This window comes from Lampris incognitus, chromosome 17 (assembly GCF_029633865.1).
Source record: "Lampris incognitus isolate fLamInc1 chromosome 17, fLamInc1.hap2, whole genome shotgun sequence".
NCBI classification, from domain to species: domain Eukaryota; kingdom Metazoa; phylum Chordata; class Actinopteri; order Lampriformes; family Lampridae; genus Lampris; species Lampris incognitus.
Window position 1 is genome coordinate 13839711 of NC_079227.1, and position 12795 is coordinate 13852505.

The 12795-nt window shown below is 41.8% G+C and overlaps 1 protein-coding gene across 1 annotated transcript in view; it reads right to left on the minus strand.

Annotated features, from left to right (window-relative positions):
• Positions 1-12795, minus strand: part of LOC130127311 (integrin alpha-M-like) — a 79482-nt gene that overhangs the window by 39461 nt on the left and 27226 nt on the right. The window contains exons 8-9 of the mRNA XM_056296911.1: positions 7584-7734; positions 1691-1841 (exon numbers count right to left, since the gene is read on the minus strand). Coding sequence (XP_056152886.1) covers positions 1691-1841; positions 7584-7734 — 302 coding nt within the window. The remainder of the gene's footprint in view (positions 1-1690; positions 1842-7583; positions 7735-12795) is intronic.

The following is a 12795-nucleotide window of genomic DNA, read 5'->3' on the forward strand; positions in this document are numbered from 1 at the left end:
CATTTCTCCTCCACACATGTCCAAATAATCTCAATGTAGCCTCTCTTGGTTTGTCTCCAAACCGTCCAACCTGAGCTGTTCCTCTAATATAGTCATTCCCAATCCTGTCCTTCTTCATCTCTATGAACAAAAATCTTAGCATCTTCAACTCTGCCACCTCCAGCCCCGCCTCCTGTCTTTTCGTCAGTGCCACAGTCTCAGAACCATACAACTTAGCTGGTCTCACTACCATCTTTTAAGCCTTCTCTTTCATTCTTGCTGGTACTCTTCTGTCACAAATCACTTCTGACACTATTCTCCACCCACTCCACCCTGCCTGCACCCTCTTCTTTACCTCTCTTCCACACTCCCTGTTACTTTGTACAATTAACCCCCAAGTATTTAAACTTATCCACCTTCACCACCTCTACTCCTTGCATCTTCACCATTCTGCTGTCCTCCCCCGATTCACACATATGTATTCTGTCTTGCTCCTACTGACTTTCATTAATCTTCTCTCCAGTGCATACCTCCACCTCTCCAGGCTCTCCTCAACCTAAACCTACTCTCACTACAGATCATAATGTCATCCATGAACATCATAGTCCACAGAGACTCCTGCCTGATCTCGTCTATCAACATGTCCGTCACCATTGCAAACAAGAGAGGCCCTGAGCCGATCCTTGATGTAATGCTACCTCCACCTTGAACCCATCCGTCATTCCAACCGCACACCTCACCACAGTCCCACTGCCCTCATACATATCCTGCATCACTCTTACATACTTCTCTGCCACTCCTGACTTCCTCATAAAATACTTCCTCTCTCAGCACCCTGTCATATGCTTTCTCTAAAACCACAAAGACACAATGTAACTCCTTCTGACCTTCTCTATACTTCACCATCAACACTCTCAAAACAAACGTCGCATCTGTGGTGCTCTTTCCTGGCATGAAACCATACTGCTGCTCGCTAATCATCACCTCCTTCCTCTTAACCTAGATTACACTACTCATTCCCATAACTTCATGCTGTGGCTAAGCAACTTTATACCTCTGTAAAGCTTTATACCTCTCTCATGGATCTAAATATGTTAACTAAAAACAGTCATAATATTGCTGCAATACTAACTCTAATTTCCGTTAGCCATCTATGGAGATGTACAGTATAAGTTATCATTAGCTAATGAGCTATATGTTTGTTTTTACATACAAAGTGTTGCAGTTGTGTAAATTCTGTCAGGGCTCATATCAACTTTATTTCGTATTGAATATCCATGTGTATATATTTGTAAAACTGACATTATGTGTTTGTATTTATTTGTTTGTGTCTTCATTTTTACAGTATTTTGTACCTGGGAGAGAATAAAGAGCCTCAACCAGACCTCGGCTTTTGTCATTCCATTTGAAGGACTGTTAATTATCTGTCAAACTAAGCAGTTATGTTTGGAGAGGACATAATATTAGGAAAAGATCATTTTTTTGTTTCAGCAATAATACCTTGCCTCCACCCATACTGTGTGTTAATTCATAACATACTATATGTTAGTGTGTGTTAAAGCTTAATCACATAGTTTTACCTTCACTAATTTACCACAAAACAAAGACATTCTGAGAAAAAAATAACATTTAAAATTACGTTCTGAACAGCAGCATCAAACATTTGTAAAATATCCTGGTAAAACAGTTGTTTGAACATTATCAGTATTACCTTCAATAGAAAAAAGTTGATCCTGCAGACTCTGCCTGATGGTTTCAAGAGATTCAAAGCTGCCTGGTCGAAAGATATGCTTTTCCGCTGGAGATGATGCAATCTTCCTCAACTCCTTCTTTGCGCCATCAGTGACAAAGGCATTGCCCACCTGTGGAAAAAGAAGTTTCACATGCATCGTTCTTTACTGTGTGACAGAGTTGACCTGTTTGACCAGTAAAAGACCAATAGCTCCGACACCATATGATCATCTGGATTTGATATCGATGCATGAACATTACCTTGGTTGGTAGCACACATGGTCAGAGATCTGGCTGCTAGTCCTGGCTATCAGGCACATAAATGAACAGCAGAAAATAGGGATAGCTCATAAAAACATTTTAAACCCTAATAAAACATCCATTTCCAAGCCACTTATCCTAATTAGGGTCACAGGATGCTGGAGCCTATCACGGCATTCAGTGGGCAGAAGGCAGGGATAATAAATAAATAAATAAATAAATAAAACCTACTAAACAACCTACATCCATCCATTATCCAAACCGCTTATCCTGCTGCTAGAGTCGCGGGGATGCTGGAGCCTATCCCAGCAGTCATTGGGCGGCAGCAGGCAGGGCACCCTGGACAGGCCGCCAGGCCATCACCTCATAATAATAATAATAATGATGATAATAATAATAAGAAGAAGAAGAAGAAATAACCTAATAAAATATCCCACACAAAAAGAAAAAAACCCAAGAAACAGGTTTACTGTCAACAATACAACTTGTTTCGCATCTATTCAATGCTTGATTCTCATCTCAGACCACTTTATATCTTGGGACTACTTTTTGTTGTTGAAGAACACTGGTGTATTACTACACACTGAAGCCTGTTCACTAGCACATTCTCTTTGAAACAACTGATAGGCAGTGTGATATGCATTGCAAACAATATCCATTGCATAATCATACACAGGTATTCAACAAAATAGTTCCAAGATATACACTCACTGGCCACTTTATTAGGTACACCTTGCTAGTACCAGGTTGGACCCCCTTTTGCCTTCAGAACTGCCTTAATCCTTCGTGGCATAGATTCAACAAGGTACTGGAAACATTCCTCAGAGAGTTTGGTCCATATTGACATGATAGCATCACGCAGTTGCTGCAGATTTGTCGGCTGCACATCCATGATGCGAATCTCCCGGTCCACCACATCCCAAAGGTGCTCTATTGGATTGAGATCTGGTGACTGTGGAGGCCATTTGAGTACAGTGAACTCATTGTCATGTTCAAGAAACCAGTCTGAGATGATTCGAGCTTTATGACATGGCGCGTTATCCTGCTGGAAGTAGCCATCAGAAGATGGGAACACTATGGTCATAAAGGGATGGACATGGTCAGCAACAATACTCAGGTAGGCTGTGGCGTTGACACGATGCTCAATTGGTACTAAGGGGCCCAAAGTGTGCCAACAAAATATCCCGCACACCATTACACCACCACCACCAGCCTGAACCGTTGATACAAGGCAGGATGGATCCATGCTTTCATGTTGTTGACGCCAAATTCTGACCCTACCATCCGAATGTCGCAGCAGAAATCGAGACTCATCAGACCAGGCAACGTTTTTCCAATCTTCTATTGTCCAATTTTGGTGAGCCTGGGCGAATTGTCGCCTCGGTTTCCTGTTCTTAGCTGACAGGAGTGGCACCCGGTGCGGTCTTCTGCTGCTGTAGCCCATCTGCCTCAAGGTTCGACGTGTTGTGCGTTCAGAGATGCTCTTCTGCATACCTCGGTTGTAATGAGTGGTTATTTGAGTTACTGTTGCCTTTCTGTCAGCTCGAACCAGTCTGGCCATTCTCCTCTGACCTCTGGCATCAACAAGGCATTTTCGCCCACAGCACTGCCGCTCACTGGATATTTTCTCTTTTTCGGACCATTCTCTGTAAACCCTAGAGATGGTTGTGCATGAAAATCCCAGTAGATCAGCAGTTTCTGAAATACTCGGACCAGCCCGTCTGGCACCAGCAACCATGCCACATTCAAAGTCACTTAAATCACCTTTCTTCCCCATTCTGATGCTCGGTTTGAACTGCAGCAGATCGTCTTGACCATGTCTACATGCCTAAATGCATTGAGTTGCTGCCATGTGATTGGCTGATTAGAAATTTGCGTTAACGAGCAGTTGGACAGGTGTGCCTAATAAAGTGGCCAGTGAGTGTATATGTGGTCTGAGAGGAGAATTGAATATCAAAAATATGTAAAAGACATTATTTTGTGAAGGGTTGGCTGCTTTTATATATTTGCCTTTTTTTTATTAGGATGTAAAATGTTTCTATTTGCTGTCCCAGTTTACTGCTGTTCATTTTTGTGCTCACTTTCTCAGACTATTAGCCATATTTCTGACCAAGGCAACGTCCACACATCGATATCTTTACTGGTGAGTAACTCATATGTACAACCTTATGTCAGTAAATTTGAATTATCAAATGTTTTGAATCTGAAATCCCATTATGTTGTTGCTCAGGATGGCAGGGAAAAATCGTGGCTAAGGGGACATGGGTTCAAACCATGCTTTGAAAAGCGTCTGCCTCTGCTGAAGTGTCTTTCAGCAAAACACTGCATCCCTACCAGTTCCACGGTTCTTGTTAACCTCTGATCTGCCTGTCATGGGGGGCAAGAGGAAAGGGAATTTTCCTGGGAATCGATTAAGGATCACAGTTGAGCAATACTTCCATACTCTTAGAAAGAGGATGAAGGGGTTGTAGGATGTTAAATTAGATATGATGGTAATAGTGAGAATAATGACACAGATGCAAGGCTCATGCAAACTATCTTGTAATTTTCTTACAGAAGCCTACAGGAGTGGAGATAGGACCCGGTATAACAAAACCAGAAATACACTCGCAAAGGAGATCAGAGTGGCAAAAAGGTGCTACTCTGAAAAGTTGAAAAACAGGTTTTCTGCCAACAACCCTTCATCAATCTGGAGCGGTTTGAAAGACATTACCAACTACAGGAGACCATCCCCCCACACTGCAGGGAACCATCAACTGGCTAATGACCTAAATGGGTTTTACTGCAGGTTTGAAAAGCAAACTTTCACACCCCTCACCTTCTCTGGCCATAACACACAACCGACTGCACTCCCTGCCAAACCCCCACCTGCACTCAGGATCTGAGTTGAGGACATGTGCCAGTTCTTCCAGAGACAGAAGACCAGGAAGGCACCGGGCCTGGATGGCATGTCAATGTCCTGTCTTAAAAGTCTGTGCTGACCAGCTGGCCCCCATTTTCACACTGATCTTCAACAGATCACTGGAGACTTGTGAAGTCCCCTCCTGTTTCAAGAGCTCCACTATCATTCCGATCCCCAAGAAACCACATATGACTACAGGCCCATTGTCCTAACATCTGTGGTCATGAAATCCTTCGAGAGACTGGTTGTGGCCCACCTGGAGGAAATGACAGGCCTAATGTTCGACCCCCTGCAGTTTGCCTGCAGAGCAAACAGGTCAGTGGAGGATGAGTCAACATTGGATTGCACTACATCTTCCAACACCTCAACTCCCCAGGGACATACGCAAGGGTCCTGTTTGTGGACTTCGGCCTAGCGTTCAACACCATCATCCCAGATATCCTCCACTCCAAACCTACCTAGCTCACTGTACCAGCCCCCATCTGCCAGTGGATTAAAAACTTCCTGACAGACAGGAGGCAGCTGGTGAGGCTGGGGAAAATCACATCCAGGACCTGGACAATCAGCACTGGCACCCCACAGAAATGTGTGCTCTCCCTCTTATCTTCTCCCTCTACACAAATTACTGCACCTCAGGTGACCCGTCTGTTAAGCTCCTGAAGTTGGCAGACGACAAAACCATCATTGGCCTTATCCAGGATGGTGACGAGTCTGCATATAGATAGGAGGTTGATCAGCTGGCCCTCTGGTGCAGCCATAAAAACCTGGAGTTGAACATACTCAAAACAGTGGAGATGACAATGGACTTCAGGAGGAGCCCCCCAACACACCATACTAAACATCAGTGTCTGTGGTGAAAACTCACAGATTTCTGGGTTCCATAATCTCCCAGGACCTAAGGTGGGCATCCAACATAGACACAATCATCAAAAAGACCCAGCAGAGGATGTACTTTCTCTGCCAGCTCAAGAAATTCAACCTGCCTCAGGAACTGTTGATTCAGTTCTACACTGCAATAATCCAGTCTGTCCTCTGCACATCCATCACTGTCTGGTTTGGTTTGTCCACCAAACAGGAAAGGGCCAGACTACAATGGACAGTTAGGTCTGCAGAGAAAATCATTGGTGCCAACCTGCCCTCCATTCAGGACTTATACATCTCCAGAGTCAGAAAATGGGCAGGCAACATCACTGCAGACCCATTACACCCTAGTCACAACCCGTTCCAACTCCTCGCTTCTGGCAGGTGCTGCAGAGCAGTGTACCCCAAAACAACCAGATGTAAAAACAGTTTCTTTCTGCCGGCTGTCATTCAAATGAACACTTAACTACTACTAGTTTTGGCTGCTCCCATTGGGGGTCACCACAGCAGATCATGTTTCCATCTCTTCCTGTCCTCTGCATCTTCCTCTGTTACGTCAGCCACCTGCATGTCTTCCCATACAGCATTCATAAACCTCCTCTTTGGCCTTCCTCTTTTCCTCTTCCCTGGCAGCTCCATATTCAGCATCCTCCTTCCAATATACCCAGCATCTCCCCCATACATGTCCAAACCATCTCAATCTTGCCTCTCTCGCTTTGTCTCCAAACCATCCAACCTGAGCTGTTCCTCTAATACAGTGTTTCTCAACCGGGGGTCCGCGGACCCCTAGTGGTCCGTGGTGTAATTGCAAGGGGTCCGTGAAAATAAAATATCTTTAAAAAAAAGATCCTATGACATTTATAGAAATAGGATTATTTTACTCAAATGTGACTGAGACCTTTACCTAAACTATAAAGGGTAACAGGACTTTTTTCTCTAATTACATCTGTTTCACAAGTGTAATTTATTGTATTTTAATAAGAGATCTCACTCCCGTTTGCATTGTTAAAAGTTACTGCATAAAAATTCTGTTGTTACATATATCTGAAAGTTATTGAATACATATTCTGTTTTGTTACATATATCTGAAAGTTACTGCATAAGGATTCTGTTTTGTTAACTATATCTAAGTTACAACTGAAAGCTCTTATTTTTGCCCCAAAGAGTGAATAAATGCTATAATGCAATTTAAAATGCAGTTTCTACTGTTTCTACAAATTGCAACCCCCCTCCCCCAAGATCAGGTGGAGGGGTCCTCAGGGTAGATCAAAAATACGCAGGGGGTCCAGGACCCCAAAAAGGTTGAGAACCACTGCTCTAATATACTCATTCCTAATCCTGTCCTTCTTCATCACTCCCATTGAAAATCATAACATCATCTCTGCTACCTCCAGCTCCACCTCCTGTCTTTTTGTCAGTGCCACTGTCTCTAAACCATACCACATAGCTGGTCTCACAACTGTCTTGTAAACCTTCCCTTTAACTCTTGCTGGTACCCTTCTGTCATAAATCACTCCTGACACTCTTCTCCACCCACTCCACCCTGCCTGCACTCCCTTCTTCACTTCTCTTTTGCACTCCCCATTACTTTGAAAGGTTGACCCCAAGTATTTGAGCTTATATGCCTTCGTCGCCTCTACTCCTTGCATCTTCACCATTCACACTGTCAATAAATCCAACCATTTTGTATATACTGTACTGTAATGATGAAACATGCACATTGTTTTGGGGGGGGGGTTCTTTACTGAATCAATTTACAAAACTATGCCACCATTGTTTTGTACATATGCATATGAATCCCTATCCTCTTCTTTTATTCTTCTAAAAAAAAAAGGCATTAACATCTCACCCCAATTGCAAATCGAATAATTCCTTTTGATTCAGCTTGCTTTGCTGCAGTATTCAAATATGCCTTATCATTAGACTCTCCATCAGTAATGACTATCAAGACCTTCTTCGCGTTTGGTCTGGATCCTCTTGAAGCAACAAAGACGTCGTTCCTATCAAAGGAAAGACAAACATTCAATCACTGCTGCTTTGAGTTAGCTGCCTTTGAACAGAGAACGAATCTGATAATTGTCATTTGTCATTTTCATTTGTGGTTTGTTATTAATTTGCATTAAAGCTACTTTCTACAATTCCAGCTGTACTTTTTTTTAATCTAGCTGTGCAAAATTTAGCTTCTCAAAATGTTTTCCCAACCACTATTCTATGCTTTGTTAAAAAAGTCATGACAGTTGTTTGAATTGCTTTCCCATTTCTGGCTTTTCAAATGGTGAGAATGAAAGGTTACACTCATTCCATGAAGACATGATGTTGTGAACAGTAATATTGTAATATTAGTTATATTATAGTTTCATGTTGTCCTCTACTTTCTAATGACAGTATAAAGGTCATTTTATCAAGTGTTTCAAATAACATTCCCTAGATGAAAGACCGTCTTAAGAGGATCCAACTGCAGATATCTCATGTTAGGACCCTCAGTCCTGTGCATGCACATTGGTATTTGGCCATGTTGTAAGCAGTATACTATTAGTGAAGTACATAAAATGCCCACACCACCCGGGCCGTCCAGGTAGCGTAGCGATCTATTCCATTGCCCACCAAAACAGGGATCTTGGTTCGAATCCCCGTGTTATCTCCGGCTTGGTCGGGCATCCCTACAGACACAATTGACTGTGTCTGCTGGTGGGAAGCCATATGGGTATGTCTCTTGGTTGCTGCACTAGCGCCTCCTCTGGTCAGTCGGGGCGCCTGTTCGGGAGGGCAAACTGGGGGGAATAGCGTGACCCTCCCACACACTATGTCCCCCTGGCAAAACTCCTCACTGTCAGGTGAAAAAAAGTGGCTGATGACTCCATTGGAAGAGGCATGTAGTAGTCTGCAGCCCTCCCCAGATAGGGGGTGGAGCAGCGACCGGAACGGCTCGGAAGAATAGGGTAATTTGCCAGATGCAACTGGGGAGAAAAATAATAATAATAATACATTATTGCTGCAACTTCTACCTTCGGTTTGACTGTTGGGTTAATCTGCTTCAAACTAACTATTAACTAATCAACTTAATCTTCTTAACTTGAACGGAGCATAAAAAACAGAATAACCTGTTTTCTAGTGTACATACATAGAAATAAGGGTCCCCACACAGGACATCTGCAGTTAGACCCTTATCAGACCATCAGGAGTCAACATTTGACGAGATGCAAAACTGGATACACAACACTGTTAATAATAATAATAATAATAATAATAATAATTGTATTTATATAGCACTTCTGTTGGATGAAAACTGTAAAGGCAAATTTTTGATGTTGATACAAAATCCAAAGATTTCAGATTTTTTTTCACCATGTTAAGAGATTATCCAGCCGTTATAATCTTGCTAAGCAATTATCTTTGTCAAACACAAAAGTCGCAATTCCACTTTTGAAGTTTGTGGAACAGATCTACAGATTCATATGATACTTTGTTAAATGATTAGGCCACTTGTGTTTTTATTTCAAATAGAGTGGTGAGACAATATAAAGATTCATGTTTAGTAAGGTCTACACAATCTTCACAATCTGAGTGTTCTCAAAATTCAAGAACATTGTGTAACCTTTATCATAATTTAATATTTATTGCTATTGGTTTTCTATTTGTTTTATAATTCTTTAAATGACTTCTTCTACATTTTGACCATCTCATACTTCTTCAATAAACTTTTAATAGAATTAGCTCTTTGTGAATTAGATGGAGCCATGTGGTTAAACACTCTAGTGGGAATGGCAATAGCAATTTTATCTATTATATAGCACATTTCATTACAAGTAAGCTCAATGAGCTTTACATTTAAAGACAAAATATAAAATATAGGCATAAACTTGAGAACATAGGTAACATAAATAATGTGAATATAAAAAATATAAGCATGAGTTAAATGCAGAAACAATCAGTGAAGCATACACCCAACGTATTAAACATACCAATTAAAACAAAGCAATTAAAAATCCAAAAGCAGCAACACAATCAAATAAAAAACCCTGCGCTATCATATAGGCACATATAACCAACTGTACAAGAAACAAGTGCTACCATACAGGTAAATACACGAGCACGTGCGCACAAACACACACACACACAATAATTAACCATAAGCCTGGGAGAACAGGAAAGATTTGAGTTTGCTTTTGAATGTGGACGCAGTTCACAGTTGTGATGGACCTCAGGCCAGCAGACAGCTTGTTCCAAAGAGCAGGACCACAGTAACCGAAGGCAACCAAACCAGACTTGGATCTAATTCTGGGTACAGCTAGAGAACCTCTGCCTAATGACCTGAGAGGCCTGATCAGGTTATAATCAGTGAGCAAGTCTGAAATGTACTGAGGAGCCAAACCATCAAGAGCTTTATAGACTATTTGCAGGGTTTTGAAAGTGATTCTGTATAGTACCAGGAGCCAGGGAAGTGATTTCAGTACCGGAGTAATATGTTCAGTGATAAAATGCTGTTCTGGTTATGTTGGTCATGTGATTTTCAAAATTGAGATCAGTATCCAAAATAATGCCAAGGTTTCTGACTTGCTCACTGTATTTCAGACAGTGATAATGTGTGAATGAATTTTCTGTCTCTGACTTTTAGGACCAACTATGAGTATCTTGGTCTTATCTGCATTCAGCTGAAAAGTTTCTGGACATCCAGAAATTAATATCATCAATACAGTTTACTAATTTGTTAACGGGACTGAGACGACTAGAGGAAAATAAAATATATAACTGTGTGCCATCGCCATATGAATGGTAGGATATATTATGGTAGGATATATTATGTTTCTTTATGCTAATACCAAGCGGGAGCATATATAAATTAAAAAGCAGTGGCCCAAGAACTGACCAATACAGTTTACTAACTTGTTAACGGGACTGAGACAACTAGAGGAAAATAAAATATATAACTGTGTGTCATCGCCATATGAATGGTAGGATATATTATGGTAGGATATATTATGTTTCTTTATGCTAATACCAAGCGGGAGCATATATAAATTAAAAAGCAGAGGCCCAAGGACTGACCCTTGTGGAACCCCAGAGATTTTTTTTTTCAGCAGACTTAAAACTACCAATTGAAACATAAAAGCTCCTGTCCTTTGGGTAGGATGAAAACCAGTTAAAAACAGTACCCACTCGGCCGGCTGAATTATGAAGCTTTTGAATTAAAATGTCATGATCAACGGTGTCAAAGTAGTTGGCCTACTTTGCATAGTAAGGCACTGAAAGGCTAGTACTTAATGGAATAGTTCAGATATTTTTTAAGTATATCTCTATTTTATACTCACCACTCATGTAGAACATAAGTATGTTTCATTTGTACAGTCATCCATCCTTTTCTCCATACTGGACATGCAACTCAGTCTTGCTATCTAGATTTTAACACGGTCAACAAAGTACTAATCCACAATTCCCGCTCAGTGCAAAAAAAATAAATAAATACTCCAGTTCAACCAGAGATAACACGAAGGTACAGGAGTCTTATCATGAGAAAACCTTGTGGTCATTTTAATAATGACTGTTGGAATTTTTTTTCCTTCCTCTGGTCAATTAAAGTTTGTTGTATACTCCTATTTCTACTTGAGTGTAACTTCTAATAAAGAGGCAGGAGACAGAGGAGTATTTCATGTGGTCAGATGCATTCTTGTTGGAACCCCGGAATCCGCATAACCATAACACACAAGGTACACAAGGGAAGCGTGACGGTATCTCAGAAAGGACAAACCTAGATGACCAATACATAACATATCCCTCCCCCTTTACTTTTGATGTACCCTTAACAAAAGTAAAACATTTCACTCTATATATACTTTCTTTAAAGTCTTGATTTCAAATAAACTCTATTACTATGTCACAGTCCCTATTGTTTGGTATTCTTCCCTTTATAATTACTTTTAACAAATTAACATGTGTTAATTAGCAAAACTTGTTTTGATAATATAGAACTTTTCCCTGAACTAGGGAAAGAGGGGAGACTACCTCATTTCCCAGAATGAACCCTGGGGATTATTATGCTCCAACGCTGTGGGTTAGTATCTAGACAACAGTGTCAGTCTATGCGGAGGTCGTCTGTCTCTTCTGGGGTAAGTACGACCTGTGGGTAAGTCAGTTACTGTGTCTCTGGGTGGGGCCTGTATGGGTCCTGGTCCGGGCAAAGTGATGCCTGGCATAGGTACCTCAGCAGGCGTAGGTGTGTCTGGAACTGTATCCATTCTAGACGCTGGTGTGTGGGATCTTCTGGTGATGGAGATGGTTCCTGGTAGACCTCCAGCTCTGGATCAAAGGATAATGGCTGAGGTGAGTCAACACAGGAACCAGAAGCGTGGAGTAGTTGATCAATGTGTCTTCTCCAGATTAGATGACTACTGGTTTCTACTGTGTAAGACACTGGACCTGTTTTTGCTAAAACTGTCACTGGTGTCCACTTTTCCCCCTTGGCATAGTTCCGGGCAAGAACCCTGTCACCAGCTGTGAAGCTCGGCAGCCTTGCTTTCCCTCGTCTCTCTACCTGAGCTCTCTATTGATGGTACACAACCTCTCTTGTCTTTTGTGATCTCAGGAGGTCCAGACGAGTGTGGAGTTGTCTCTTGAGCAGAGCCATGGCAGGAGACACCTTTGTGGTAGCATGAGGTGTGTTTCAGTAAGACAACAGGAAGGCACTGAGACGCCAGTTGAGGGACTGCGTACCTTGAGAGGACTTGAAAGCTTGCTTCATGGTCTGTACGAATCTTTCTGCGAACCCATTTGTAGCTAGGTGATACGGCGCAGCCTTAATGTATTGGATTCCATTCTCTTCTATGAATGCCTTGAACTCTTCAGACAGTAGTTGTGGGTCGTTATCACTAACAAGCTGCTGTGGTAAACCAAAACAGCTGAAGATAGACCTTAGCTCTTCAATGGCTCTCTCTGAGGAAGTGCTCTTCATGACAGCAACCTCAAGCCATTTGCTATGAGTGTCGACCACCGCTAAAAACATGTAGTTCTCCAGCGGTCCGGCAAAGTCTATATTGACTCTTCGCCACGGTTCTTCAGGCCAGTCC